Here is a 27,502-nt window from a genome sequence, read left to right as displayed (position 1 = left end):
GTGTGTGCTGTACAGAGGGTATGTAGGGGGCTGTGTGAGCGGTGAGGAGGTGTGTGCGGTGAGGTGGTGTGTGTGTGGTGTACAGAGGGTGTGTAGGGGGCTGTGTGAGCGATGAGGAGGTGTGTGCGGTGAGGTGCTGTGTGTGTGGTGTAGAGAGGGTACGTAGGGGGCTGTGTGAGTGGTGAGGAGGTGTGTGCGGTGAGGTGGTGTGTGTGTGGTGTACAGAGGGTACGTAGGGGGCTGTGTGAGCGGTGAGGAGGTGTTTGCGGGGAGGTGGTGTGTGTGTGGTGTAGAGAGGGTACGTAGGGGGCTGTGTGAGCGATGAGGAGGTGTTTGCGGGGAGGTGGTGTGTGTGTGGTGTAGAGAGGGTACGTAGGGGGCTGTGTGAGCGATGAGGAGGTGTGTGCGGTGAGGTGGTGTGTGTGTGGTGTACAGAGGGTACGTAGGGGGCTGTGTGAGCGGTGAGGAGGTGTGTGCGGTGAGGTGGTGTGTGTGTGGTGTACAGAGGGTACGTAGGGGGCTGTGTGAGCGATGAGGAGGTGTTTGCGGGGAGGTGGTGTGTGTGTGTGGTGTACAGAGGGTGTGTAGGGGGCTGTGTGAGCGGTGAGGAGGTGTGTGCGGTGAGGTGGTGTGTGTGTGGTGTACAGAGGGTACGTAGGGGGCTGTGTGAGCGATGAGGAGGTGTTTGCGGGGAGGTGGTGTGTGTGTGGTGTACAGAGGGTGTGTAGGGGGCTGTGTGAGCGATGAGGAGGTGTGTGCGGTGAGGTGGTGTGTGTGGTGTACAGAGGGTACGTAGGGGGCTGTGTGAGCGGTGAGGAGGTGTGTGCGGTGAGGTGGTGTGTGTGTGTGGTGTAGAGAGGGTACGTAGGGGCTGTGTGAGCGATGAGGAGGTGTGTGCGGGGAGGTGGTGTGTGTGTTGTGTAGAGAGGGTATGTAGGGGGCTGTGTGAGCGGTGAGGAGGTGTGTGCGGTGAGGTGGTGTGTGTGTGCTGTACAGAGGGTACGTAGGGGGCTGTGTGAGCGATGAGGAGGTGTGAGCGGTGAGGTGGTGTGTGTGTGGTGTACAGAGGGTACGTAGGGGGCTGTGTGAGCGGTGAGGAGGTGTGTGCGGGGAGGTGGTGTGTGTGTGCTGTACAGAGGGTACGTAGGGGGCTGTGTGAGCGGTGAGGAGGTGTGTGCGGGGAGGTGGTGTGTGTGTGGTGTACAGAGGGTGTGTAGGGGGCTGTGTGAGCGATGAGGAGGTGTGTGCGGTGAGGTGGTGTGTGTGGTGTACAGAGGGTACGTAGGGGGCTGTGTGAGCGGTGAGGAGGTGTGTGCGGTGAGGTGGTGTGTGTGTGTGGTGTAGAGAGGGTACGTAGGGGCTGTGTGAGCGATGAGGAGGAGGTGTGTGCGGGGAGGTGGTGTGTGTGTTGTGTAGAGAGGGTACGTAGGGGGCTGTGTGAGCGATGAGGAGGTGTGTGCGGTGAGGTGGTGTGTGTGTGTGTGCTGTACAGAGGGTACGTAGGGGGCTGTGTGAGCGGTGAGGAGGTGTGTGCGGTGAGGTGGTGTGTGTGTGCTGTACAGAGGGTACGTAGGGGGCTGTGCGAGCGGTGAGGAGGTGTGTGCGGGGAGGTGGTGTGTGTGTTGTGTAGAGAGGGTACGTAGGGGGCTGTGTGAGCGGTGAGGAGGTGTGTGCGGGGAGGTGGTGTGTGTGTTGTGTAGAGAGGGTACGTAGGGGGCTGTGTGAGCGATGAGGAGGTGTGTGCGGTGAGGTGGTGTGTGTGTGCTGTACAGAGGGTACGTAGGGGGCTGTGTGAGGGGTGAGGAGGTGTGTGCGGTGAGGTGGCGTGTGTGGTGTACAGAGGGTACGTAGGGGGCTGTGGTATCAGCTGTGCAGGTATTCGGGGTGCGAGCTCGTCCTCCCCGCCCCAGTTCCCGTGCGGGGGGGCCTGGCCTGGCCATTAGCGGCCTCGTCACCCCAGGAGCGGAGGGGACACACACAGCAGGACAGGACATGTGGTTAGTGAGCGGGTTTGCATAAGGCCCAGCGTCATGTGAGGGCCGCCCCCCCCCCGTGCCCTCCCACCTGACATAACCCAGAGATTTACAGACTCCCCCCGGCCCCAACCTGGGAAGCTTTATCATATTATTATTGTTAAATCACCTCCTTTGTTCTCTGTCCCCCTTCCCGGGGGCTGGCCACATGATGGGCACATGGCCTGGCGGGGCGAAGCTTTTCCAGGATTAGTGCATTCCCGGAGCCAGGGGCTGCCCCCTGCCCTGCCGGCAACGCCCCACGGGGCTGGGGGAAAGGAGCCTTCGGCTCGGCTTCCCTGCTTTGCCTTGGGCCTGGTATCACAGACGGGCCCTCTCCCCTGGGCATCAGCAGGCACCAGCCCCAGCCTGCCATGGACCTGAGCTCCCCCCTCGGCCCTCCCAGTCCTGGGGCAGCCCGTTCCTGTCTGGGGGCCTTGTGTGCCCTATGAAGCCTGGGCTGGGGGCGGGGAAAGTGTTAATTGGCCCTGGGCGGGGAGTGTGGAATTAGCCCCCTGAGTGTTGATTCGAGTTAATTAGCAGGGAGGAGCCGGGTGACAATAGCAGCTTGTTTGGAGAGGCCACCCTGGAGCAGGGAGCCCATGAAGGGGGACAGGGAGGGAGGTGGGGGGCCCGGGGCGTGATTGGAGTTTGCTGATGATTGGCCAGGTGGGGGGAGGTTTTGCTTAGTCCAGATTCAAAGCTCAGAGCTAGGGGTGGAGTTCCAGTTATTGTTTATTAGGTGGTTTATGGTAGTTCGTACACGTCCCAGTCAGGGGCTGGGGTCCCATGGTGCTAGGCACTGTACATTTCTATTGCTATTAGATGTATTATGGTAGCACCTAGGGGCAACAGGCAGGGACCAGGGCCCCATTGTGGTAGAGGCTATACATTATTAGGTATATTACGGTAGCGCCTACAAGCCCCAGTCAGGGGCTCCATGGTGCTAGGTACTGTGCATTATTAGGTGTATTACGGTAGTGCCTACACGCCTCAGTCCTGGGCAGGGCCCCTCAGTGCTAGGCGCTGTGCATTATCAGGTGTATTATGGTAGTGTCTACACACCCCAGTCCTGGGCGGGGCCCCTCGGTGCTAGGTGCTGTGCATTATCAGCTGTATTACGGTAGTGTCTACACGCCCCATTCCTAGGCTGGGGCCCCTCGGTGCTAGGCGCTGAGCATTATCAGCTGTATTACGGTAGTGTCTACACGCCCCATTCCTAGGCTGGGGCCCCTCGGCGCTAGGCGCTGTGCATTATCAGGTGTATTATGGTACTGTCTATCCTTCCCAGTCCTGGGCTGGGGCTCCTCGGCGCTAGGCGCTGTGCATTATCAGGTGTATTACAGTACTGTCTATCCTCCCCAGTCCTGGGCTGGGGCCGCTAGGCGCTGTGCATTATCAGGTGTATTACGCTACTGTCTATCCTCCCCAGTCCTGGGCTGGGGCCCCTCGGCGCTAGGCGCTGTGCATTATCAGGTGTATTATTGACAGACCCCTGTGCTGGTGGCACCATGACCCTGTCCAACGCCCGCTCGTTTGTCTCGCTGTGCTGAATGATCTCAGCCCACCATGCCGGACGACACAAAGAGACTGCGAGCAAGGGGCTGCGGCGCTAATCTGGCGACTTGGGAGACCTGGTTCTGATTCCCTGCTGTGCCACTGACTGCCTGTTGGACCATGGGCAAGTCAGTTAACCGCTCTGTGCCTCAGTTCCCCCATCTTCACAAGGGGGATCACAGCCGTGCCCTGCCTATCCCTGAGGATCAATACATTTGCAGATTGAGTGGCGCTCGGACCCTGCAGTGATGGCGCCATGGGGAGCTGCCAGTGCTAAGCCTCCCAATCAAAGGATTCAGAGCAGCAGCCGTGTTAGTCTGTATATGCAAAAAGAAAAGGAGGACTTGTGGCACCTTAGAGACTAACCAATTTATTTGAGCATAAGCTTTCGTGAGCTACAGCTCACTTCATCGGATGCTCAGTATATTTATGCTCAAATAAATTGGTTAGTCTCTAAAGTGCCACAAGTCCTCCTTTTCTTTTTGCCAATCAAAGGAGCTTTTCTTAAAACCTCAGCACCTGGAGTCATGTGAATCTTAACTTCTAGTTAAAAAAATACATTACTACTCTCCTGGTCACAGAGAGAACCTTAAAGGCTCCAGACCCATGCAGCAAATAAAAATAACCCTAAAATATATTTTTAGAGCGAAATCTCCTGATTTGGAGCCAAATCTCATGGTTTTTATGCCAAATCTCAGAGGTTTTACACCAATCTTGTGATTTTTTGGGCGGGACCCAATCTCATAATTTTAGCAGGACCCGACTCCTGCTTCGCTGGTGTTGCTAACACACTCTGGTTCCAAACAGGCCAAACCTGGGCCTAGCTCCCAGCCTGCTCTGTGTAAGACTAGGTACTTCCCAAGGATGCTTAGTAGGGAAAACACAACCGAATACAGGCTAGTTCCAGGTGGTATCTTTAAGACCTGAACCAGGGCCCTGCCCTCTGCCAGGCGGCGTTTTAAACATCCGGGTTCGGTCAGTTTCCCCTGTTTTCTTTTCAATTTCCCCTAAGCCAGTTGGACAAATTAAATTGTAAGTGTCTAATTGCAGAGGGTCGCTCCATGCGTTGTGCCTTTGCTGGGAGGGATTGGCAGGGGGATTAAGGACGCTGGCAATCCATTTTCATCAGCGTTTAATACCTTTGGACGTGCTGTTTTAGGGACTGGCTTGCCAGTCACCACTGCCACTCTGCTCAGTAATTGCAATTTCTGTTTGGGGTCAAAACTACCATAATGTCAGGTTGAAGCGTCCCCCACCCCCATCCCGGATTTATTCTGCGGCGGAGCCGTGTCGCTGCGTTTCTTCGCTATAGGGTCTTCGGTCTCCGGGGGTATGTTTCCGGGGGAAGAAAAGAGGCAGATCTCTAGGACTAACTTCACTGCCTGGGGCAAAGGGTGAAGATATGGGGACAAATCTCATAGCTGGGGGTAGAATTTAAGAAACTCCGTGGGATTATTCGAACCATGCTGGGGTTTGGCCTGGCCGCTGTGGGTAACCAAGCCTCTGCTCCTGCCAAAAGTTCCCACCAAGTCTTTGATGCCGCAAGCGGCCCTAGTCTGGTCTCATCTGCAAAAGGCAGCGTGGGCAGCAGTGACCCTCCTACCCGTGCCCCCTGCCCTGTCCCCTGCAGCACAGCGCCCCCTGCTGAGCCCCCCACCCCGCTCCCTGCAGCACCCCCTAGCACTGTATGTGGGGAGCACCGATTCTCTTGGCAAATTCTTCCAGGCTGATTTCCTGTTCCCTTTCTTCCGACGCCCCCATTGCCCGCTTTTAAATGAGACTCTGGGCAACGCCAGATTTGGGCCGGAGGCCCAGGGGCAAGAGACGATGCGTCTGCAAAGCCACTTCAAAGGGGCCTCTTCCCATCCAATGGGGGTTAGCCCAGCCCAGCCGCATCCACTTGGCGTGCGGCGTATATAACCCAGCCGCTGCTCGGCCCTATGGTACAGCATGTAATCTCCTCCCTGCTTCTATTCCAAGACTGGGGATTTTCAATTAAGAATACTTACGGCCTTCCTCTCCTCTTGCTGCTATTTCCCTAATGAGCAGTGGCTGGTAACAAATTAATAGCCCTGACAGTGTGACCCTAATCCTCCTGTGTATTATAATTAAGAGAGGGAAGGCCTTGCTTCGGTCCAGCCTGCTGTGTGTAATTAATCAACCCGTGGCCCAGGCAAGGCTGGGGATTAACGAAACCCTTTAGTTTAACTTTTCTCTTTCTGGACTCATTACTGTAGCCCCCCATCCCCGACCCAGGGGGAATTATTAAATACAGCCCTGGGCCCGGCCCCGCTTTGCCGGCCCGGCTGCTTTTCTGCGAGGTGGCAAATCCCATTGCTTTGTTTTGGCTTGGCCGGGAATTAATGGTAATTAAAAGTGCATTGTTGTCCCGGCTTCCCGGATTGATGACAATGGAATATTCCTTTCCCCTGGCCTCATTTTAAGTGCATTAGCTAAAGGGGATAGGCGAGCTAGAGTCCAATTAAACAATGGGCTTGGAGATGGCAGGGAGCGAGGAGTTAAAAAGGAGGTGGGTGGTGAGGGCAGGACTCCTGGGTTCTATCCTCAGCTCTGGGAGGGGAGTGGGGTTTACTGGTTAGATCAGGGGGCTGGGAGCCAGGACTCCTGGGTTCTATCCATGGCTCTGGGAGGGGAGTGGGGTCTAGTGGTAGGGTTGGGAGCCAGGACACTTGGGTTCATGCTGTGGGCAGGGATGAGGCTTCACCTCTTGTGAAAAGGCTTCCGTGGGGTGGTATTTGGGAGGCGGGCGGGAGTCATCCCTTCTCTGCCCCCGCACCCCAGATCTGAAGCAGATGGAATGAGCCTTCTAATTACTGATTGCAAACGGAATATTGGGTGGGACCATGAACCCCCACAACCAAATGCCCCCAAATTGTCACCCCACACCTTGCCCGGGGCACTGAAGCCCCAAGCTGAATCTCAAGCCAAGTGCCTGGAGGGAGGGGAGAGAATCCAGCCTGGGTGTTGACATCATCCCTACAGCTGGGGTCGGGGCCTGGGCTGCCCCCAGCCCGACTGGGGCCCTGGTCATTTAGAGCCTAGGTTCTATTGTGGGGGTCTGTAGTGATAGATCTAGCCCCAGTTTTCCCTCTGGGGCAGGCTCGGCAGTTATAGGGGTCGCTCCCTGTGGCTGGGCCGTGTGGTGTGACTAGCCAGGGGCCGGGAGAGGGGGGCTGGGGATGAACAGAGATGGGGCAGTGAGCTGCTCCCAGATGAAGAACCCAGCCTCCCTGGGGGTCTGGAGCCCTGGGAGCCCCCTGCTTCAAGGAACAGGACATGGAGGGTTCTGAAGAGAGATAGGGGTGCAGAGCTACTGGGGAAGTGCAAGAGAGAAATCACAGCATACGCTCCAATCCAGGGACACACCCTAGCCCCATTGACTCCAGCAGAGCATAGCACGTGAGTCTGTTCTGTCCTGAATCGGGTCCCTCCCAAGAAGGATCCTGGCTGGGAACACAAACTCTCAAGGTCTCCCTGCCGCCTTGGGGCAGGGACAGCGTCCAAAACACAGGTACTGGCCCCAAGCGTAGTTTGTAGGATGATCCTATTAATGGAATTACGGTAGCACCAGGGGGTCCCCATTGTGCTGCGTGCCCACACAAAGGGTGGGAGGGGAAACTGGGGCCCAAAGAGTTGCAGTGAGATGCCACAGCAGGTCTGTGGCAGAGAACCCCAGAGTTCTGAGTCCCAGCGTAGTGGGGGGCTGGGAGCCAGGACTCCTGGGTTCCATGCCCAGCTCTGGGAGGGGAATGAGGTCAGGACACAGGCCAGAGCTGGCTCTAAATGATCCCACGAGGTTGGGGGGAAACTGAGACTTGGGTCCTGATTGCCTGGGAGGTTCTCAGGGTGACTGGCTCTGCCACCCAAGCAGCTGCCCCTCTCCCCGTCCATGCCACCCACTGGGCTTGCGGAGAGACCCCCTTTCGTCCCGGGGGATCACGTTTAATTGCGTCTGGCATTTCGGCCGCGGATTAGCTACTCACTGCCAGCCGGGTGGACTGTCTTCCCCAAAGTCACCTCGCTTGAGTCCACCTCCGACCCCCTTCCCTGCCACCCGCCCAGGATTAAGGGGTGAAATATAGACAATGACAGCTGACATCACAGCCTCCCTTACTTAAATCTTCCACATGTAGGTGGCCTCTTCCTCTTCTATTCCTTTCCCCCCCTCTCTCGCTCTCTCTCTCTTCCTCCCCCTCCTCAAAGTCTTCGCCTCCTGGAGTCGGCACACCCAGGTGAGTTGCTAGCAAGAGAGATCAGCTAGTCTTTTTATTGTGTGCGACGGGGAGGTATGATTATTTGCCACTGATCCAGATTTAGGGCAGGGTGGGGGGGTTTAGCGCTCTTGATAAAATTATATCTAATGATTTAAAGTCTTTACATTCGTAATGCCACTCGTCTGGCTTTAGCGCGCTTAATTCAAGTGCCGTTGGACTGGGGAAGGCCTGCACGGGTCCAGTTCTTCCTCCAAATGTTTTGAGGTGGTTCTTTTTTTGGAGGGACGCAGATGATGGGAATTTATTGGTAGATGCTGGTGGCGAGCTGGGTGTGAAATGTACGCTGGCATGTGGAGCAGAGGATCGGTCTGGGTTGGGTCAATTGTTGGGATTGAGTTTTAAAATGGGAAGCGAAGAACTATTGCGTGACGTGACCATCAGACACTTAGTTATTTGTGCTGTCTCTGGAGCTGGTTTTGTGCCACTGGGCAATGGAGAAGGGGCATCTGTCTTATAATTTCAGAGGGGGACTTGACTGGTAATTAGGAAACCAACCACGAATAACATAACGGTTGGCGTTAAAACCACACTGGGCTTGGAGATGAACCGAGCGCGTGTGCTGGGATGCTGGTGTCTTTCCGAGTTCTTTTTGCAAGAACAGGTGACAAAGAGTTCTAGGAATCTGCGCCGCCAGGAGAAATTCAATATTTGTTTCTTCCTCTGGGTGCCGTTCTGAATAGCGAGCGATTTTCATCATTCAAATTGATTGGCTTTGGAAAAACAACCCGACAGTAATGTGTAGCATTTCAGACTGGAACAGGAGACTAGATTACCCTGTGTAGACAAAACAGATGTTTCTACCCCGGCGTTCCGACTCGTTGTAGGACAGCACCGTCCGTGTGTCGAATGAGGGACAGGAGCAGGTGTACAAGGACTATCTCTGCATGGAGTATTTCTATTAATGATAGATCTTAGATCTTAATGATAGTATTTCTATTAATGATAGATTATGCAGCATTTCTCAAATGCGGCTACCAGCGGCTTCTCTTGCAGCCACGGGGCACAAAGCTGCAGCCTCTCTCCTTCCTGTTGCTCCTGGATGTGCCGCCTGGGTGTTGGTTGCTGGGGCCGCCAGCAGGAGTCACCCTGCGCCTCCCCTGGAGACATGTGGGGCACGATGCCGGGGGAGCATGTGGCAGGTGGCCAATGGGTTCCTGACCTACCTTCCTGGGAGCAGTGAGGCTCAGGCTTTGGGCACTGGCCCCGGGTCTTCGGGCCTGTCCTGGGGCTCAGGCGGTCGGGTTCCCCCATATCGCCCCTGGCCCCCATTGCCTCCACCCCCACCCACCCATCACCACTGATCTAGAGCATATTTTACTTTGAAACTACCAAGCCAGTATTCTGTGAAACTTTACTTTAGAACCAATCAATTGGGTGATAATGGATTTAAATCTTTAGATTTAAAAGTGCGGCTGCACTGAAATTTCTCACAGATCGAATTCTCTTTCGTTCTGGTCTTTATAGAGTGCACTGGGGCGGCGGGGGGGGGGGGGGGAGCGGGGATGTTTGCAAGGACACAAGGCCTTGGGCAGGCGTTTGCAGTCACAGGCAGACTGTGACACAGGGTAAATGACTGGACAAGGGACAGGATGAGTGAGTCTCTGCCAAGGGTCTTAAGACATCTACCAAGTGGATGGGTTTCTGGTCCTTTTAATCCAAAAGTTCTCAAACATCAAATGGAAAAACAAACAAATGATTCTGTGGAAGCCGCTTGGCTCACAGTCTGGCTCCCCCGAGAAAGTTGTGTTGTCAGGGTGCAAAGTCAATCTCCAGTTTCCTCTTTATTTTATTGTGCAGCTACCTTTTTTTCTATTAACATTTTATTAAACAATTTAAAATCTGCCTTGAAAAAACCAGCGTAACCAAACAAACGGTTCCGAATACGTCCACTTCTCATGCTAGCGTCACCATTTGCTACCTAACCTTAAACATTTCATGCTGTATAATACAAGGGGTTTAAAATGGAAATCAATTCTTTGTATTACACAATTTACAAACGCACACATTACACTTATAAAAATCCCCTGGTGAAAGGCCAATGATTACAAGAAGCTAAAGACTAGAAGCAAAGTTAAAGACAAAGGAAGTTGGAAACTTTTGGAAATGGTGTGAAACTTCATGCTCAAATAAATTGGTTAGTCTCTAAGGTGCCACAAGTACTCCTTTTCTTTTTGCAAATACAGACTAACACGGCTGTTCCTCTGAAAGGTTTCAGAGTAACAGCCGTGTTAGTCTGTATTCGCAAAAAGAAAAGGAGGACTTGTGGCACCTTAGAGATATAAATTGGTTAGTCTCTAAGGTGCGACAAGTCCTCCTTTTCTTTTTAGGTGGTGACAGACCGACAAAGCACAAGGTAACAAAGAGATGACAGCACTCGGCCTAAAGCTTTCGTGAGCTACAGCTCACTTCTGTCTCCACCTATTGTCTGGCCTCTTACCCTTATCTGATGAAGTGAGCTGTAGCTCACGAAAGCTCATGCTCAAATAAATTCGTTAGTCTCTAAGGTGCCACAAGTACTCCTTTTCTTTTTGCGAATACAGACTAACATGGCTGTTCCTCTGAAACTTACCCTTATCTTGTAAGTTTCTCGGGCAGGGACTATCTCTTTCAACATGCGCCTGATGCCACAAGGCCCTTGGTTGCTAGTAAAACTCCGACATAACAACTAAACTTCTACAGGATAGGCACGCCACCCTTGAACGCTCTTTGGCCTTTGCATTTTCTTAGCTGCAAAGTGAAAACTTAATGTGCTGCAACCCCCCTCGGTTTGCAGATAAAATAAGGGGAAGAAAGTGGGGAAAGCAAGGTATTCTCTCTCTCGGGTACTGAACTGTATGGAAATGAATCCAACTTTCTCCCTGAATTTTATTTTTGCCTCTAAGCTTCTTAGGAGAGTAATTTCAGCCGAGCAATCCGAGCGCTCTTGAATGAAATTTTTGGACCTTGTCTCTAGTCTCATCAGCTTGCTCAAAAGATTGTTAATCTCCTACAATCTCTCATTTTGCTGCCTTTGCAGAGTGTTTTCATTTGGTTATTTGTTTATATGTATATATAAAGAAAAGAGATTGGAGAAGGGGGAAGAGGAGGAGGGGGGGAAGGATCCTATCTTCTTTGAGGATGCACAGCTCTGCAGAAAGGAGCTGGTCTCTTCTGCTTGTAGCTGTTTGGATCTTTGTGATTAGAGACACAATTCAAATATGAATATTGGTTCCTCTCTAGAGGCACGCAGTGGCTTGGTTAAAAGTGGTGCCTATAGATTGCAAAGAGATCTTCCTTCCCTGAAAGCAGTACAAACTTTTTAAACCAGAATTTTTGTTTTTTTAGTACTCTAGTTTTTTTTTTTTTAAATTGACACTGCTTTAAATATTAGAGGGAAGAATGCAGAAATGAAATAATACTTCGAAGGTTGATTGCTACCGAAGCACTTTTATGCAAACTGCATTAGCCTGAATGTAACAAAAATGAGTGTTCTTTCTGCGAATATGTTATTTCTCTCTGTTAAATGTTTTTTAATCCAAGTAACCTCAAATATTAGCTTGCTGGTTTTAAAAATAAACACAAGATTGTTTTGTATCTTTCTTTGAAACGTGAGGCTTATCTTTCATGCCTAGATTTGTGGTCTTTTAAAAGCAATAGATTTGGGTTATCGTTTTTTGAATTATTAGGCCCTAATCCGCAAAGGTTTCTGTGTATGATTAACTAACGAGGAGCATTCCTACGAGATTTGACATTTTCCACACAAAATATTAGCCTGCTGCTACAGTACGGTGTCTTCTCGTTCTTTTTCTAAAGTTCCACCTATTGAAATTGGAAAATGAATTAGATGAATTAAAATCCAACACAGCTGCGATCTATACTTTCTGACTGCTATTTTTGCTCACAAGCTACCCCAACATACACCCATCTTGATCAAAGTCAATTTCAAGCCAAAGTGAAACTTTAAAAGGCAGCTCCCCATTCCAGACATGGACCTTCTCCTTTGCCATGTTCTCCCTCCAGAAGGAGAGCAAAGACCTCCAGAGCCATCTGAGAAAAACAATTCCCCCGGATATTAATCTGCAAGAGGTCTGTTGTTATAATTCCTATCATGTGAGATCCTTAAGGCAACAGCTGAGAATGGACGTAGCTTACACACAAAATTGTTTTGAGCAAACACTCTTCCCCCCCCCCGCCCCCACTCCTGGGGCTTAGAGGAGAAAATCCCAAATCTTCAGATCTGAAAGCACAGAGAGACAGGGAGAGGAAAAGTCTGCTGAATCTACTGCGACCGCTCTAAATCTGCTCTCTGATTCAGGTTAAGCTTCTCTTTTTATTGCAGATTATACAGCTCGACTCCTCTATCTCTTCTCAAGTTATCCTTTTAACACATTTTGCTCTTTCTTGCTGCTTTTTTGGGGGGTGGCGTGGCATGGGTTTGCTAAAGATTTGCACATCCTCTTCTGGTGATCCAGCAGCAAACCGGTCTCTGTTATGTTTTCTTCCAGCACCTCCCAGCACTGTTCAGTCTGGACCCTTTGGAAGGACATTTGCTTGGGCAAAAAGGTAAGAAGACCTTTGGTAAAGACGGGTAGGAATTTTTTTCTGCCTCCAAAGCAGAATTTGCACACCTCGACTTCCAATGCCAGAGGTGACTTTGCTGCTATGCCATTCGAGCCCTCTGCTCACTAGCCTTGCTGGGGCAAGAATTAAATCCCCAAAGAAAACCCCAAAACTTTCTTTCTTGGGATTACCAAGGTAAGGACAGTTCAAAAAGAAAACGACACAACTGCCGCAAACGTGCAAATCTTGCTTATTTCTTCCAGCCAACAGGATAGATCTAAAACAAGGCATTCTTCTTTGGTTTATTCTTATTTCTTAACTTTCTTTTATAAATTCTCAGCAGGAAATCAGTTTAGATTAGAATTTTCCCTTATATTTTGTTTGTACGCTGGAATCTTAAGTCAAATGAGTTTCACAAAATATATCCACAGGGACAGATTTTCTTTTAAAGCCACCCGCATAGGTAGCAGCCATGCCGCAGTCTCTAGGGCTGGGGTTGTTTTAAATGGAGAGGGTTGTAAACCTGTACTATTCATGCTTTTGCACACTTTTTTAAACAAACTGGAATTTAATCTTTGCTTTTTCCTGTTGCAAAGATTGTAACCTGGCTGTGGACAAGATGGCTTAAAGTGGCACCAAAACCTGGGATGTTTTTAGAACCAATTGAAAATGAAGTTGTGATTTTTTTCCCCTACAGATTCAAACATCTGATTCATGGAAATTGAGTCAGGTTTTTTAAAAGGATCTTAAACAAAGTTGTTCCTATAATTATAATGACAAAGTGATAATAATAAAGTCAGTGTGAAGGGGCCAAGGTTTTGTACTGAGTGATAAGAGACCAAAGAACTTTTTGTAGGGTGATTTGTCATATTCGCACAGCCCAGGCTTAAACCCACAATTTGCCCCACTGTCAACGGATCACACTGAACTGGAAGAAAATTTGGCCAGTCATCACCACAGCCGAGTTGTGGGTCCATTTGTATATTTCACTCAGCCTAAGAAGTTGACAATAATATAAGTTTCGTTACAAAATGGCTTACTGACAAATTTCATCAAAAATATTAAGGTTGGATACCGCTCTAGAAAGCAGTTACATTCCTTTTCAACATGCGAAAGCAATAGCCAGTGCAAAATGATTCGGTATAAAACCTGGATCTAGAGAAGAGGGGAAAAAATATTTCTCTTTTGTTTTGCTATGATCAACACCCTAAAAGAACTACGTTCAAAGGTGGTAACCTGCCTTCAGAAATGGATCAAACCAGGAATAATGTTGTCGGTTTCATTCCAACTCAGGTTTTAAGTCATCACCATTAGCCTTAACAAAGTCCCTTCTAATTGTTAAGTTACCTTCAATACATAAAACGCAAACGAAAAATGATGCATAAAAAGCTCTTCAGAACTAAATCTTTATTATTTTGTTTTAAGGTCTAACTTTAAACTCTCAGGGAGATGTGATTTATCTAAATTCCTATTAATTAACTGAGAGAAGGGGAAAGAATGATCAGAATATTGGTTGCACGCAATTGCCTTGCAATGATTTGTAACAATATTCTAAGTTCAGCTCAGTTACTATGTTTGCTTCCTAACAAAGGAGGCATGCATCTTGCTTTTTTCATTTAAATAATAATTATAGAATTCCAGTGAGTATATTTCAATATGTATATTTAACATAAACAAAACTGATGATTTTCTAATAATAAAAATAATAAAATAATAATAATGTGTCTATATATAAATATATATACATTGTGATATATCTCTAGAGAGAAAAATACATTCATACATTTTGGGATCAAATTGTGGCATTCTTCAATTCTTCAGCGATTCATGGCTTGTTTTGTGCCAGAAACAAGCTAAATGCTACCAAAACATTTCAGACACAACACTGCTAAAATGTCTTTTATTCAATTATTCCTTTTGGTAAAATAACCGATTATCCCCACAAAGAGGAAAACTTGATTTCGCAAATCTCTTTATGAACTAAGAAGAAAAGATCTGAATGTAATTCATACAGGTTTTGCAAAATCATCAAAACCACTTTCAAATGCTTTGAGCTATTTAAAGCGTTTTTTCAACACTCAAAAACATGTTTTCTTTGCCCCTGCCTGGCCATTCTGCAAAATCCATTATTTTAAATCGATCTCAGTGCTTTCCCAGATTATCTATCTCTAGTGGTTTTAGTTAAAGTGGATTTTGTTGACTTGTCAGCGAAATCACCAGAATTATTTGTATAAAAGGTTTGGAAGAAAAAACATGGGCATTTAAACTGGTTCTGTTTGGGGGAAAATTTATTAACAGAATCACCTTAGCTCGCTGTCATTTCAGATTTGAGAGCTACTGATGAAAAGTGCTATATAAGAACTAGGTAATAATGATAATTCATAACTCAGGATCACATTTTCAATAGCACCCAAATGACTTTGACTTTGGGGGCCCTTTTGAAAAATTGTACTTTAAATTCCTCTATCATTTAGACGTTTTACAAATTTTACCGTACGTTTGTCGGCCAAAAGGAAAAAAAAATTTGTTCTTGAAAATACATTCCAATGCATTTTAAGAACATAAGAATGGCCACACTGGGTCAGACCAAAGGTCCATCTAGCCCAGTGTCCTGTCTGATGCCAGGTGCCCCAGAGGGAATGAATAGAGCAGGGAAATATCAAGTGATCCAAAGAGTTTTCCCCTTAATACATCAATTTGTTCTAAAAGGCTCTTTCTGGATTTCCCTCCTCTAATGGGCTCTATTTTTGATGTATTTGTGGTGGGATTTTTTTGTTTGGTTTTAGTTGTTTGGTTTTGGTTTTTTGCTCAGACTTGTTTTTCCTCTGATCAAATCTGGAAGTGCAAAAATTCATCAATGCCCTGTTTACAGACTTCACTCCAGAGTCAACATGCAGCATTAGAAGCCGAAGGCTGCTTAGTAAGGTGCAAATGAGTTGCTAACTGTGAGTCTATCAGTTCATCCCCCGCTCTCCCCAATCCTCCACTTGTTTACAAGTGCCCTCAGAAACTTACCATGCAAGGCAGCTAATGACTGAGGATGGCAAATTGCAATCAAGGGGCTGTTTTAGGAGGAAGTTTGGTTCAACCCTCATTATTTTGTTACTTTACCCACAGTTTGTTTTCATGGAGAGAATAAGGAATTAGCTGGATCCCACTGTCCCCACCCAGCAGCTCCATTAAGAGATGCAAAATCAGCACAGGCCAGAAATCCTGGCGCAAGGCAAAAATAGCAGCCCCCAGATGAATAAAGCTCCATCGTGGTGGCATTTCGGGATTTATTCTGAGGAATAGGTTTTAAGGCCAGAAGGAACTATTAAGATATTTTTTCAGAGTAGCAGCCGGGTTAGTCTGTATTCGCAAAAAGAACAGGAGGACTTGTGGCACCTTAGAGACTAACAAATTTATTTGAGCATGAGCTTTCGTGAGCTACAGCATCCGATGAAGTGAGGTGCCACAAGTCCTCCTTTTCATTAAGATCTTGTGACCTACGCTTCCCCGATCCGAGAAATTCAAGCAGCAATTCCCACACCAGACTCCATAACTGGTGCGCGTCTTTTAGAAAGACACCCCAGCTCGATTCTAAGGTTCTAAGGAAAATCCCCCCAGTCGCTTGGGAGGGTGTCCCAGCGTGGCCAATCTGCAGTAGCAGGCGCTTCCCTTAAAAACTCCACCCCGGGAATGAGGTGATTTTTCCGTGATGATGGGAATTCGGCTTGCGGGTTTTGTTTCTAGCTTGCAGGGCTCCAGAGAACAGCCTGTAAACATGACCTGCAAAGGCTCCCACCCCAGAAAATGAAACAAAAAGGCCCCCACATCCTGTGGGGCTTTGAAGATTTCGTGATTTCTTAAGCCAATCTTTTTGTAACTTGTTTCGGTTTTTTTGGAGCCTGATGCCTGATATTTTGAAGGCTGGGGCTTGGCTATTGTAGGTTAACTGCTCTTGCTGTTAAAAGGTGTCCCTTGTTTCTAGACAACTTTCAGCCATCGTATCTTTATTGTGATAGCCCTTGGGGCCCCAGGCATGGGCCAGACCGCCGCTGTGCCAGGCGCTGTACATTTTTGTTTCTATGAGGTGCATTATGGTAACACATAGGCACCCCAGGCATGGGCCAGGCCCCTATTGTGCCGGGCACTGTACGTTTTTATTGCTTTAGGTATATTATGATAGCACCGTGGCCCAGGCCCCATTGCGCCAGATTCTGTACGAATGAAGCCCGGGATTTCATTTTGTCTTTATCTGCTAGATGAAAGAGTCCTCTGCTCTCAGAGATCTTCCCCTGTGGGCCTTTTATAGACACCCCCCCTCCCCCCGATCCAAACCAGAAAGAAGGGAAAATCTGGGATGTGTTTTGACTTTTCAAGTCCAGCTGAGCTCTGGACCCTGATTGAGCCGAATCCACAAAATGTAGGAAGCTGGAAGGAGAAAGGGGGTGGATCCTGTTAAATGGCTCCCCTCCTATGGAAACTTCCCAGCAGGCAAACTCAAGGGGAACCTCCCCGCCTGGTGAAGGCAGCCTCGCCAGGGCTAATTTTGTTTTATTTCATTTGGTTTTGCCTGTTGAAACCCATTTATCTGGGCTCTAGTTCTAGACCCGGCCAAGAAAAGGTGTTGAATTCGTTCGTGATTTATGAGCGTTTTCTGGGCCGTGCTCGTCACCAGCCCTGTTATTAACCGGAATGAACGCAATACAATGTGGCTTGGCCTGGCACGAATTCTCGTGTTCCCCTGGAGGGAGTTGGAATGGCACAGACAGAGGAGGTGGCAGGGGTGGCACGGTTTTCCTCTCCTTTCCTGAATCCGTCTGGGTATGGAATGGCTCAGACGACAGCAGCTAGTTAAGGCAAAAGGAAACAAGAAAGCAAGTTCTCGTCTACACTAGCAAAACAGCCTCCTCGTTTTCAGCCGCTGGTCAGTGCTCAAACAATCGTGAGCCGTTTGCACTAAGTGCTCGCACCCTCACGCTGTGTCCGTGACAGTGATGGGTAAGGAATTAGACCAAAACCGCCTACACAGCATTGCTGTGATCAGATCTGCTCCGAGCAGATGACTCTAAAATGCTCAGCCCCACGAGGTCTCCCAAAGTTGTTACCTCTTGGGGGGAAATTAACGTGGGGTGGGCCAGGATGGGATATATTGGCTATATTTTCTAAGGGAAGGCCAGCGATAGTGGGGCCTTGTCTATAGCCTGGCAACAGCTGCCTTTCAGGGAGAGCTCTTCTTAGATTGATTGCCCGAGGGTTTTCTGGCATGGAACTGATTTATTTGTATTATGCTGGCCCCTAAAAGGCCCAGACCAAGATCAGGGCCCTGTCGTGCCAGGCGCTGCCCAGACCGCGACCAAGATCAGGGCCCCGTCGTGTCGGGCGCTGCCCAGACCCCAAGCGAAATCAGCGCCCCGTCATGCAGGTTACTGCACAAAGAGTGATAGACAATCCCTGCCCCAAAAAGCTGACAATCGCAATAGACAAGGAGTGGGAGGGGAAACTGAGGCACTAACTGGGGCAGTGACTTACACATCAGTTCACTGGCAGAGCTGGGACTAGAACCAGGTTTTCAGCATCTCCATCCAGGGCCCTGTCCCCTAGAGAACTGGTCCCATCCCACAGGGTCTTGGTCCGGTCAGCTGACCACATTAAATTATTCCGTTAGCAAAACCCTGGTCTTCTGACTTTGTACATTTCTTCACTAGCCTGTGCTCTGGAGGCCCTGATGATCCTGGGTCCAGACACACAGCTGGCATAAATCGGAACAGCTGCATCCCCATTCTAGACCCTCAGCTGGTGTTAACGAGCGAATCTCACACCAGCTGAGGATCCGGCCTGGTACAAATAGCCAAAACCCCAATCTGCCCCCATGCTTCCCCCCACACTTCGTCAGCAGATCTGTGCTTTACACCTCCCAGGAACTGGACTGTACAGAAGTTCCCACCCTACTGTAATGGAAACTGACCGGAGAGCTTCTTTCTTATAGGGGTCGACTTAACTGGTGCGGTATGGACTGATGTTGCAATGGGGCAGGGAGGCCTCTTCCCGCGCCTTTCCGGGGACGCTGCTTTGTATCTCTAGCCCGGGGTAGGCAACCTATGGCACGCGTGCCAAAGGCGTCACTCACACTGCCCGGGTCCTGGCCACCAGTCCGGGGGGCTCTGCATTTTAATATAATTTTAAATGAAGCTTCTTAAACATTTTTAAAAACCTTATTTACTTTACATACAACAATAGTTTAGATCTATATTAAAGACTTATAGAAAGAGACCTTCTAAAAACGTTAAAATGTATGACTGGCACGCAAAACCTTAAATTAGAGTGAATAAATGAAGACTTGGCCCACCGCTTCTGAAAGGTTGCCGACCCCTGCTCTAGCCCGTAGCCAGCCCCTTCTCCTGCCCCATGCCCTGAGCTGGGTGTGTGTCTGCTATCCATGCAGAGGAACAACGCAACAGCGTGGGGGAGGGCAGGGAGGTTTGCTGGGCTTGATTGAGTTAATTGGAAGGGAAGTGTGGATTAAAGGGTTAACCAGTCTCCTTCAACCCTGGTCCCCTGAAGGTGTGAAGTCCCGGTGCTGTCTTCTCACCATTGGAGGAGCCCTTACCTCAGCTCCCCCTGGCCACTTTTAGAGGAGGGTGCCCACAATTTCTGGGTGTGTCTTTTCCTCTCTCCACTCTGCAGCGAGCCTGGGCAGCTGAGCGGATTGGAATAACCTAGCGTCCCAGTCCTCCGGGGTGGGTGAGACGAGAAGGAGCCCCTTCGGGATCGCCAGTTCCTGAGCATGATGTCCTATATGAAGCAGCCTCATTATGCAGTCAATGGGTTAACCCTAGCGGGACCGGGCATGGACCTGCTCCACTCCGCCGTGGGATACCCAAGTAAGTGCCTTTCCGCGATTCCTCCATGGGCGCTCGGAGACTAGGGTCATGGAGGCCACAGAAGAACCTACTGTCAATTTCAGAGCTGTCAATTTCTGTGGAGTGGGTTGTGGGTTAGGGTGAGCAGAGAGCAGTGTGAAAAATTGGTGGGGAGTCATAGAATCCTATACAAGACAAAGTCCCAAATATCGGGACATCCGGTCACCCTGTTGTGGTTGCTGGGGAAAAGAAACTAATTATTGTAGAGAGAGTGAAATAAGTTAAAAGAACGAGGAGTACTTGTGGCACCTTAGAGACTAACAAATTTATTTGATCATAAGCTTTCATGGGCCAAAACCCACTTCATTGCATGCATGCAGTATATAGATATCTATATCTTCCTACTGTATTTTCCACTCCATGCATCCGATGAAGTGGGTTTTAGCCCATGAAAGCTTAGGCTCAAATACATTGGTTAGTCTCTAAGGTCCCACAAGTCCTCCTTTTCTTTTTGCAAATACAGACTAACACGGCTGTTACTCTGAAACCTGAAATAAGTTAGTTACCATTACATAGCGAGCAAGTGACCTTGGTTCTTATCGTACAGAGCTGAAGACACCAGTTTCTGTTCAATTGAGTGAGTGAAATACGCCAGTTACAATTACTTCACACATCAAAGAAATCCATGATCCTCAGTGAGATGTTAGCATTGTCCTGAGCTTTATCCTGAGCGTGTGCAGTAGACTAGTTATTCTCTAGGCACTGGAAAAAGCAAACAGGTGGTGTAATAATTCTAGAGGAAGAAAGCAAAATCAGTTGGTTATTATTGTAAATACAGCTAAATAAACCAGTTACCATGACGCTGAACGAGTCAGCCAGCCCGGTTATTCTACAGCGACTGAGATCAGCCAGCTATTCTAGAGACAGGTTTCAGAGTAGCAGCCGGGTTAGTCTGTATTCGCAAAAAGAACAGGAGTACTTGTGGCACCTTAGAGACTAACCAATTTATTTGAGCATAAGCTTGATTATCACTACAAAAGGTCCCGCCCCCCACTCTCTTGCTGGTAATAGCTCACCTTAAGTGATCACTCTCCTTACAGTGTGTAGGGTAACACCCATTGTTTCATGTTCTCTGTGTATATAAATCTCCCCCCTGTATTTTCCACTGAATGCATCCGATGAAGTGAGCTGTAGCTCACGAAAGCTCATGCTCTAATAAATTGGTTAGTCTCTAAGGTGCCACAAGTCCTCCTGTTCTATTCTAGAGAGTGAGTGAAATAAACCAATTATTATAGAGTGAGCAAAGCAAATGAGTTAGGCTTATTTCACCCACTCTCTGTGATTCATTTATTTTACCTTATCATTATGACTATTAAAGTGAGCGGAATAAACCAGTTGTCAGAGTGAAATAGTCACCTAGAAGAGACTGGGGTTTGAGTCATAGAATATCATTCAGAGATACTTTGAGAGAGGTCACCTAAGAGCCCGAGGGTTGCTTGTGGGAATTTGCAATCAGTGGGTTTCTGCTCTCCCTGCAGTCATGTCCCCCTCATTGAAACTCAGAACGCTGGCCTGCAAAGTAGCACCCCCACCCCTCTCTGTTGCTCCTGGATGCACCACCTTGGTGTTGGTCGCTGGGGCCCCCTGGAGTCATGTGGGGCACAAGGCTGGAAAATCAGGCAGCCAGTGAGTTCCCCACCTTCCCAGGGGCAGTGGGGCTCAGCTTGGGGGCGACAGGCTCTGGCTGCGGGGCTTCGGGCTCCGGCACTGGCTGGCTGTCAGCAGGCCCCGAGGTCCGGCCATATGGCTTCGGGCTCCATTCTCGGGCCCCATTCTCGGGCCCCATCCTCCAGCTACGGGACTTTGGGCTCTGGCCCCAGGCTTCAGGCTCCAGCCCTCGCTGCCTCCTCCCCTGCACTGCACCCCCATCTCCCCTGGCCCTCCCCCAGGGCTTACTTTGTCCCCAGGCCTGGTAGGGCTGAGTAAGTCTGCTGTGACAAGAGGTACTTGTATGTTTGTTAATATCACTTGTCACAGCAGACTCACTAGCTAGCAATAAATAAATTGTAATGATTTGGACGTGTCTATGTGCATAGTTATTTGGTTTCCCTAACGCTATTATAATTTGGCCTGAGAACCCCTTAGAGGCTAAACCGCTGGCGAGAGACAAGCCAGCTTCGCCATTCCCAGGCCCCTTGTCCACAGACCTTTACACTCGTGCGATGTGGGTGCAAATGGCTCTCATTCTAGCTCATTACACTCAGCGGTGCCCAGGTGCAGAGGACGGCACAAGTCGCAAACTGAGAAGCTGACTGCGTTTCTCAGAGATGGAGCTGACGAGAAAGTTGAGATCCAAGCTCAGCCCAACATTGCGGGGGATTTCTGGGTTCCTGGCTTTGAGCCGGACCCCGCTGTAGGATCCCCCAGCTCTAAGCACAGACGCAGGAGAAATGCTGAGCAAACGTGTGACCTAGTGCAGGGTTCCTCTAATCTCGACCACGCGTCCCCAATGCACACGCACCCCGAGCAGTCTGGGTGTGCGTCACGTGCGATGCGTGGCCACACAGTCATGAGTTTCAAAAGTGACTTGGGATTGGACGGCCCATACCTGAGGCTCCTCAAAGAGATCTGATTTTCACACAGTGCTAATCACCCCCACCCCCGTCCGCCCCGAAGGGCAGGTGGAGACTCAAAATGAGGAGGGGTCTAAAGTCACTAGTCATTAAAACCCCATGGTCTCACTCTCCACGGGCTCTGACTCTCCACTGCAACGGGTGTGAATCAGGTGTAGCTGCACTAAAGGGTCTCATTCCCCTGTGCATTGCCCCTTACACACCCACGTGCCCCAGTGCAATGAGGGTGACCCTGTCGTGGTGGCATTTTGCCCTCACTTTGCCCTGGTGCAAACGGCCACATGGCAACTTGTGCAAACGAAAGCCGAATGGCCAATTTAAATCACCTCCCCGGCTGCCAGGGTCCCTCTGGCATCTCCACAGCCCCCTGCTTGCACCCTCTGGCCCCGCTCTCCATGCAGCCAGGCCAACGACTGCACCGGAAAGGGCTGACCTGCAGGCCAGAGCTGCGGGAAAGGCTGCTGGGGCCTTCACACTGACAGACATGGGCAGCTCTGCCCGGCTCCTCTCACCCCCCTCGGAGCATCCGAACCCCTCGCAGTCTGTAATCCAACCCGGCCAAGCCCTAGAGGGCCTGTTCCGTAAATCACACACTGGGTTTTCTGGGGAGGATTTTCGAGACCCACCCACCCCACATAATGCTGAAACAAACGCACCAAAATAACAGCCCGCCCTCCTCCTGCCATGCTATGGGCGGAGCCCTCCTCTCCACTGGGCGGGTGGGAAACCGAGGCACACAGCGACAACGGCCCAGTTCCTCCAAGGTCACTGATCCTGAGCCTGGTGGTCTGACCACTAGACTCTCCTGCCTTCTGAGCTACAAATGCCTTTGCCTTAGCCAAGATCTCTTTCTCTGGTAACAAATTGCTCGGAGCTGTGGAGTGGCCCAGACACCCAGGGCTGAATGATTATGATTATTTGGCTGGTGTATTATGGTAGCGCCTTGGCGCCCCAGTTGTGGGCCAGGCCCCCTGGCGCTAGATGCTGTACGTTATTTATTAGGTGTATTACGGTAATGCAAAAAGAAAAGGAGTACTTGTGGCACCTTAGAGACTAACCAATTTATTTGAGCATGAGCTTTCGTGAGCTACAGCTCACTTCTGATGAAGTGAGCTGTAGCTCACGAAAGCTCATGCTCAAATAAATTGGTTAGTCTCTAAGGTGCCACAAGTACTCCTTTTCTTTTTGCGAATACAGACTAACACGGCTGTTCCTCTGAAACCTACGGTAATGCAGTGGAACAAGCCGCTTGCCCCCCACCGTGCCCTGGAGGGGGGTCACCGAAGGGCAGGGAGAAGCAGATGCCTGGGGGACAGCCCTGATTGCTGCTCCCGCAGCTCCCCACTCCGGGGACAACCCCCCCCCGGCTTGTCCGTCCCACCCTGAGAGCAGCAGCCGTAACCATCTCCTCTCCCCCCACAGCCACCCCACGGAAGCAGCGGCGCGAGCGGACGACCTTCACGCGGGCCCAGCTGGACATTCTGGAGGCGCTCTTCGCTAAGACCCGCTACCCCGACATCTTCATGCGGGAGGAGGTAGCGCTCAAGATCAACCTGCCGGAGTCCCGGGTGCAGGTGAGGATGGGAGCCTGGACTGACCCCTGGCCAGACGGTTGTGTGTGTGTACACATGCGTGTGTGTATGTACTGCTGCCTCCTGCTGGAAAGTGTGTATGTGTGAGCACACATGGCTGGCCGCTGCCCTCTGCTGAGTGGAATTGGAACTGCTCACCTTGGTGTCATAAGCCCTATACTGCTGACAGCCGATGGGGATTCTCCTTTAGCAGCGTGCTGGGGTTTGGGAGCAGGTTTGAGTTCTGTGTGCAGCTCCCAGCAGCCTCTGGGGAAATCCTAGCTTGCAATGGAGGTGGAACAGGATTTTACATCCCCTGTGGGACCCCACAAATGTAACCCAATGCATGTGATATCAAGAGCGGGTGTTTGCCCAGCCCAGAAAGGCGGCCACCTCTGGAGAGGAGCCAGGGGGCTGTGCTGTGAACCTTGCAGGGCTGGGTAGGAGCTAAAGTCCAGGGAAGCTGCCAGGGGCTTTGGGAGGATGAATGTGGTTATCCCAGCTGGGCGCCTGAGTAAACAGCTGGACTCTTTGCAACGTGGCCTCGGGAGGCCGGGCTGCAGCGTTTGTCTCTGCTGGAAGATGGCATTGGGGCCAGACCAGCCTGGGAGGGGAGAGCGCCCCCTCCTGACCCCCCACCCCACTCCCTGCAGCACAGCGCCCCCTAGTGCTGCGCTGGGGCATTGGTGCCAGCACTGACTGCCTGGAAGAGCGACCCCTGTTGTGCCCCCCGCCCACTCCCTGCCAACAGCCCCTGTGGGGTGCAATACGCTTGACTGACAGAAGCTACAAAGTGGGTGACCCCCAGCTTAAGACGCTTTCATCCCAGTGAAACTGCCTCCACACGAGGGGTCGGACTGGTACAACTATATCGGTCAAATAGCGCCCCCGGCAGACTCGGTTGTACTGGAGCGTGCGCCCTGCCTTTGGCGTTGGGTTAAATAAACCGGTTTAGGCTCAGTCGGTTTTGCTTTCCCATGTAGACAGAGCCTAGCTGCCCGGAGCTCAGAGCCAGCTCAACAGCTGCCCAGCACGTCCTACCACATCGCCAACCCTGAGTGTTAACAAATCCCGAGAGTTGGCTTAGAAATCATGCCATTTTTAAAAGTTAGAAATCAGTAAAATTTGGACTCTTTTTAAATTTGCCATGCGAGATCTCCCGATAATTGGCCGCCCTCCGTCTGCGTCCTGCAGGAAACGGTCCGGGTTTCTCGGGAGATGTTCATGGGGCAAGTTCACCCCCCGAAATGACGGCAAAGGGCTAAGAACAGGAGAGAGACATCACCAGGTCGGGGGGAGGACAAATTCGAGGCTGGGTGTAAGGCAGTGAGCTGTGCGCGCACGTGTGTGTGTGTGTGTCTCTTTTGGATGAGGAGCAGCTGAGTTCTACCCTGCTCCTGCCAGGAAATCCCCCGTGCTCGACACTCTCAGAGGTCCCGATATTATGGGATTATTCTAGAGGCTCCCCCTGCAGCCTCAGTTTCCCTATCTGCTCTGGGGATAATACTAACAACAGCTGGCTCTGTTCTGCCCTAGTTCTGGGGCTTTGAGATCCTCCGAGAGAAGGGGCAGGATAATCACCCCCCCCCTCCGAGTACAGTCATCCGGGGGGCTCAATGGCTAGAGACCAGCCCTAGGAGGGGAGGGCGAGACGGGCGCTTTGCGACCCCCCCGATCCAGCGGGAGGGGGCGGAGATGGACGCCAGCGGCTGTTGCAGCCGGGCCACGGCCAGGGGAAACGGACCCCCCTGGGCGCTGTGGCTCATCCCTCCCCCCCCCCCCGGCAGGTTTGGTTCAAGAACCGACGGGCCAAATGCCGCCAGCAACAGCAGCAGAGCAGTGGCCAGGCCAAGGCGCGCCCGGCCAAGAAGAAGAGCTCGCCGGCCCGGGAGACCAGCTCGGAAACCAGCACCAACGGCCAGTACAGCCCCCCACCCGCCGGCGCTTCGGGCACCCCCAGTTCCACGGCCAGCGCCACCGTCTCCATCTGGAGCCCGGCCTCCATCTCCCCCATCCCCGACCCCCTGGCCTCCTCGGCCACCCCATGCATGCAGCGCTCCGCCGCCTACCCCATGACCTACACCCAGGCCACCGGCTACCCCCAGAGCTACGCCGGCTCCTCCGCCTACTTCCCCGGCCTGGACTGCGGCTCCTACCTCTCGCCCATGCACCCGCAGCTCTCCGCCCCCGGCGCTGCCCTGAGCCCCATCGCCGCCCCGGCCATGGGCAGCCACCTCAGCCAGTCTCCGGCCTCCCTGTCCAGCCAGGGCTACGGCACGGCCGGGCTCAGCTTTGGCTCGGTGGATTGCTTAGACTACAAGGATCAGACGGCCTCTTGGAAACTCAATTTCAACGCCGCGGACTGCTTGGATTACAAAGATCAGAGCTCCTGGAAGTTCCAGGTCTTGTGAAGTGGCAGGAGGCAGCCAGGGAGACACTCCCTGTCCATGCTTCCCCCCCCACCCCGAAGGCCCATCTCTCCCCTCCCCGCTGCCACCTTCTCGAGCCGCCTGGCCTCCGACCCACGTCCGTCGCCAGACTGAGATTGCAACCAGCATCGGGGATCTGACTGAGGGGGGACTCCCCCTTGCCCGGCATCACGGGGGGTTTGCCCTTCCTTGGAAACTTGCCCTGCTTGGTTGTTCGGGGGCTGAGGACCCCACCCGGCGTGGCCACATGGGCCCCTCGCGCCGGGCGGTGCCTCGGGTTTTTTTTCCGCCTGAGCCCCGGACACGAAATCTGTCGAGGAATCTCAGCCGGGATCCCGCCCTGCTGATTTCCTTGGGGCGGGGGCTGGCGGGCGTGGCAGCCCCCACAGTCTGTGCCACCCCCACCACGTGGCACCCGGATCTGTAGGGGTGGAGCTGGGAAGTGGCACGGCTGGTTCTGGGTGGGAAGTAGCCCCCCGCCCCTGGCAGGTTTCTCCCTAGCCCTGGCCTGATCCTTCAAAGGGGGCGGGTGGGGGGGTCTGAGCAAAGGAAGTGAAGGGTGGAAAGAAATAGGGTGTGAGGTGGAGGAGTTAGGTCCAGGCATGTGCTGCCAGGACTCCTGGGTTCTTTTTCCGGTGTTGGGAGGGGAGCGAGGTTTAGAGAAGTGGGGACCGGGAGTCAGTTCTCCTCAGCTTTATTTCCAGCTCAGCCAATGATTGGGTGTCAGATGTTCCACCCCGTGCCTCGGTTTCCCCTTCTGTCGTGCCCTCCATTTGCATGGGGCCATGGGATCTGTGGATGGACAGCTCTGTGCTTGGCAAAGCTGAGGGCCAGGGCGAAGGGCGTGTGCCAAGGTCACAGCCCAGCGAGGACGGCTTAGGGAGCGTCGGGATTGAACCGGCTCCAGGTTCAGCTGCCCACAGTCCAGTCATCCGGAACTGAGGTCCCGTCTCCTCTGGGTGGAGACCTCGCCGGCCACATCCTGCCAGAGAGAGGGTCTGCCCAGCTGGGGCGCCCGCAGCTGAGCTCTGGCCCAGAGGTGGCTGCGTTTCAGCGGCGGGTTCGGGATGGGAGCCTTTAATGCTGGAAGCTGAGACGTTGCTGGGTCAAAGGAACAATGCAGAGCACCAGTAAAAATATATGCGGGGGGGGGGGGGGGGAAATGAGGCCTCCTGGCTGTGGGGGGTGGGAATTGAGAATTTAGAGAGCATTTGTCTAGACCCACTCCCTCCATGTAAATCCTGAGTCTTCAGGCTCCCTCTGCTATGTGGAGCCAGGATTGGAGTGGCGTGGCCGTACCGGGGGCTCTCGGTAGAGGCGTCTGGACACAAACTCTCCCTGGGGTCCCCCTCCAGCACCTCAACCCGTGTCGCAGAGCTGCTGGGCTGACCCACCCCGGAATGGGTCCGTGGCCAGGCCACACCCCTGTCTCAAGCAAGCAACCCGGGGCATGAAGCGGGGCAAGGGACCTGGTCGCACTTAGCGAGTTGGAGGGGAGAGATCTATGCTGAGAGGCCAGCGGCGCGAGCCAGGGTCAAGGCCTGCCTGGCTGTTTGCAGGGTGGTGTTTTATTCTAACCTCCATTTCCTCTCCCCCCTGGATATTTTGGGTGCAAAAC

The 27,502-nt window shown here is 51.5% G+C and overlaps 1 protein-coding gene across 1 annotated transcript; it reads left to right on the top strand.

Annotated features, from left to right (window-relative positions):
- The first annotated feature begins 7,752 nt into the window (after positions 1-7,752).
- CRX (cone-rod homeobox) lies at positions 7,753-27,009 on the top strand. Its single transcript, XM_048832798.2, has 5 exons — positions 7,753-7,822; positions 12,349-12,406; positions 19,076-19,272; positions 23,307-23,458; positions 25,243-27,009. Exons 3-5 carry the CDS (start codon positions 19,176-19,178, stop codon positions 25,864-25,866), a joined length of 873 nt encoding a protein of 290 aa, XP_048688755.1. The 5' UTR covers positions 7,753-7,822; positions 12,349-12,406; positions 19,076-19,175; the 3' UTR covers positions 25,867-27,009.
- Positions 27,010-27,502: the final 493 nt, after the last annotated feature.

Source organism: Caretta caretta, chromosome 23, assembly GCF_965140235.1.
Source record: "Caretta caretta isolate rCarCar2 chromosome 23, rCarCar1.hap1, whole genome shotgun sequence".
Lineage (NCBI taxonomy): Eukaryota > Metazoa > Chordata > Testudines > Cheloniidae > Caretta > Caretta caretta.
This window is presented reverse-complemented; position numbering and strand designations above follow the sequence as displayed.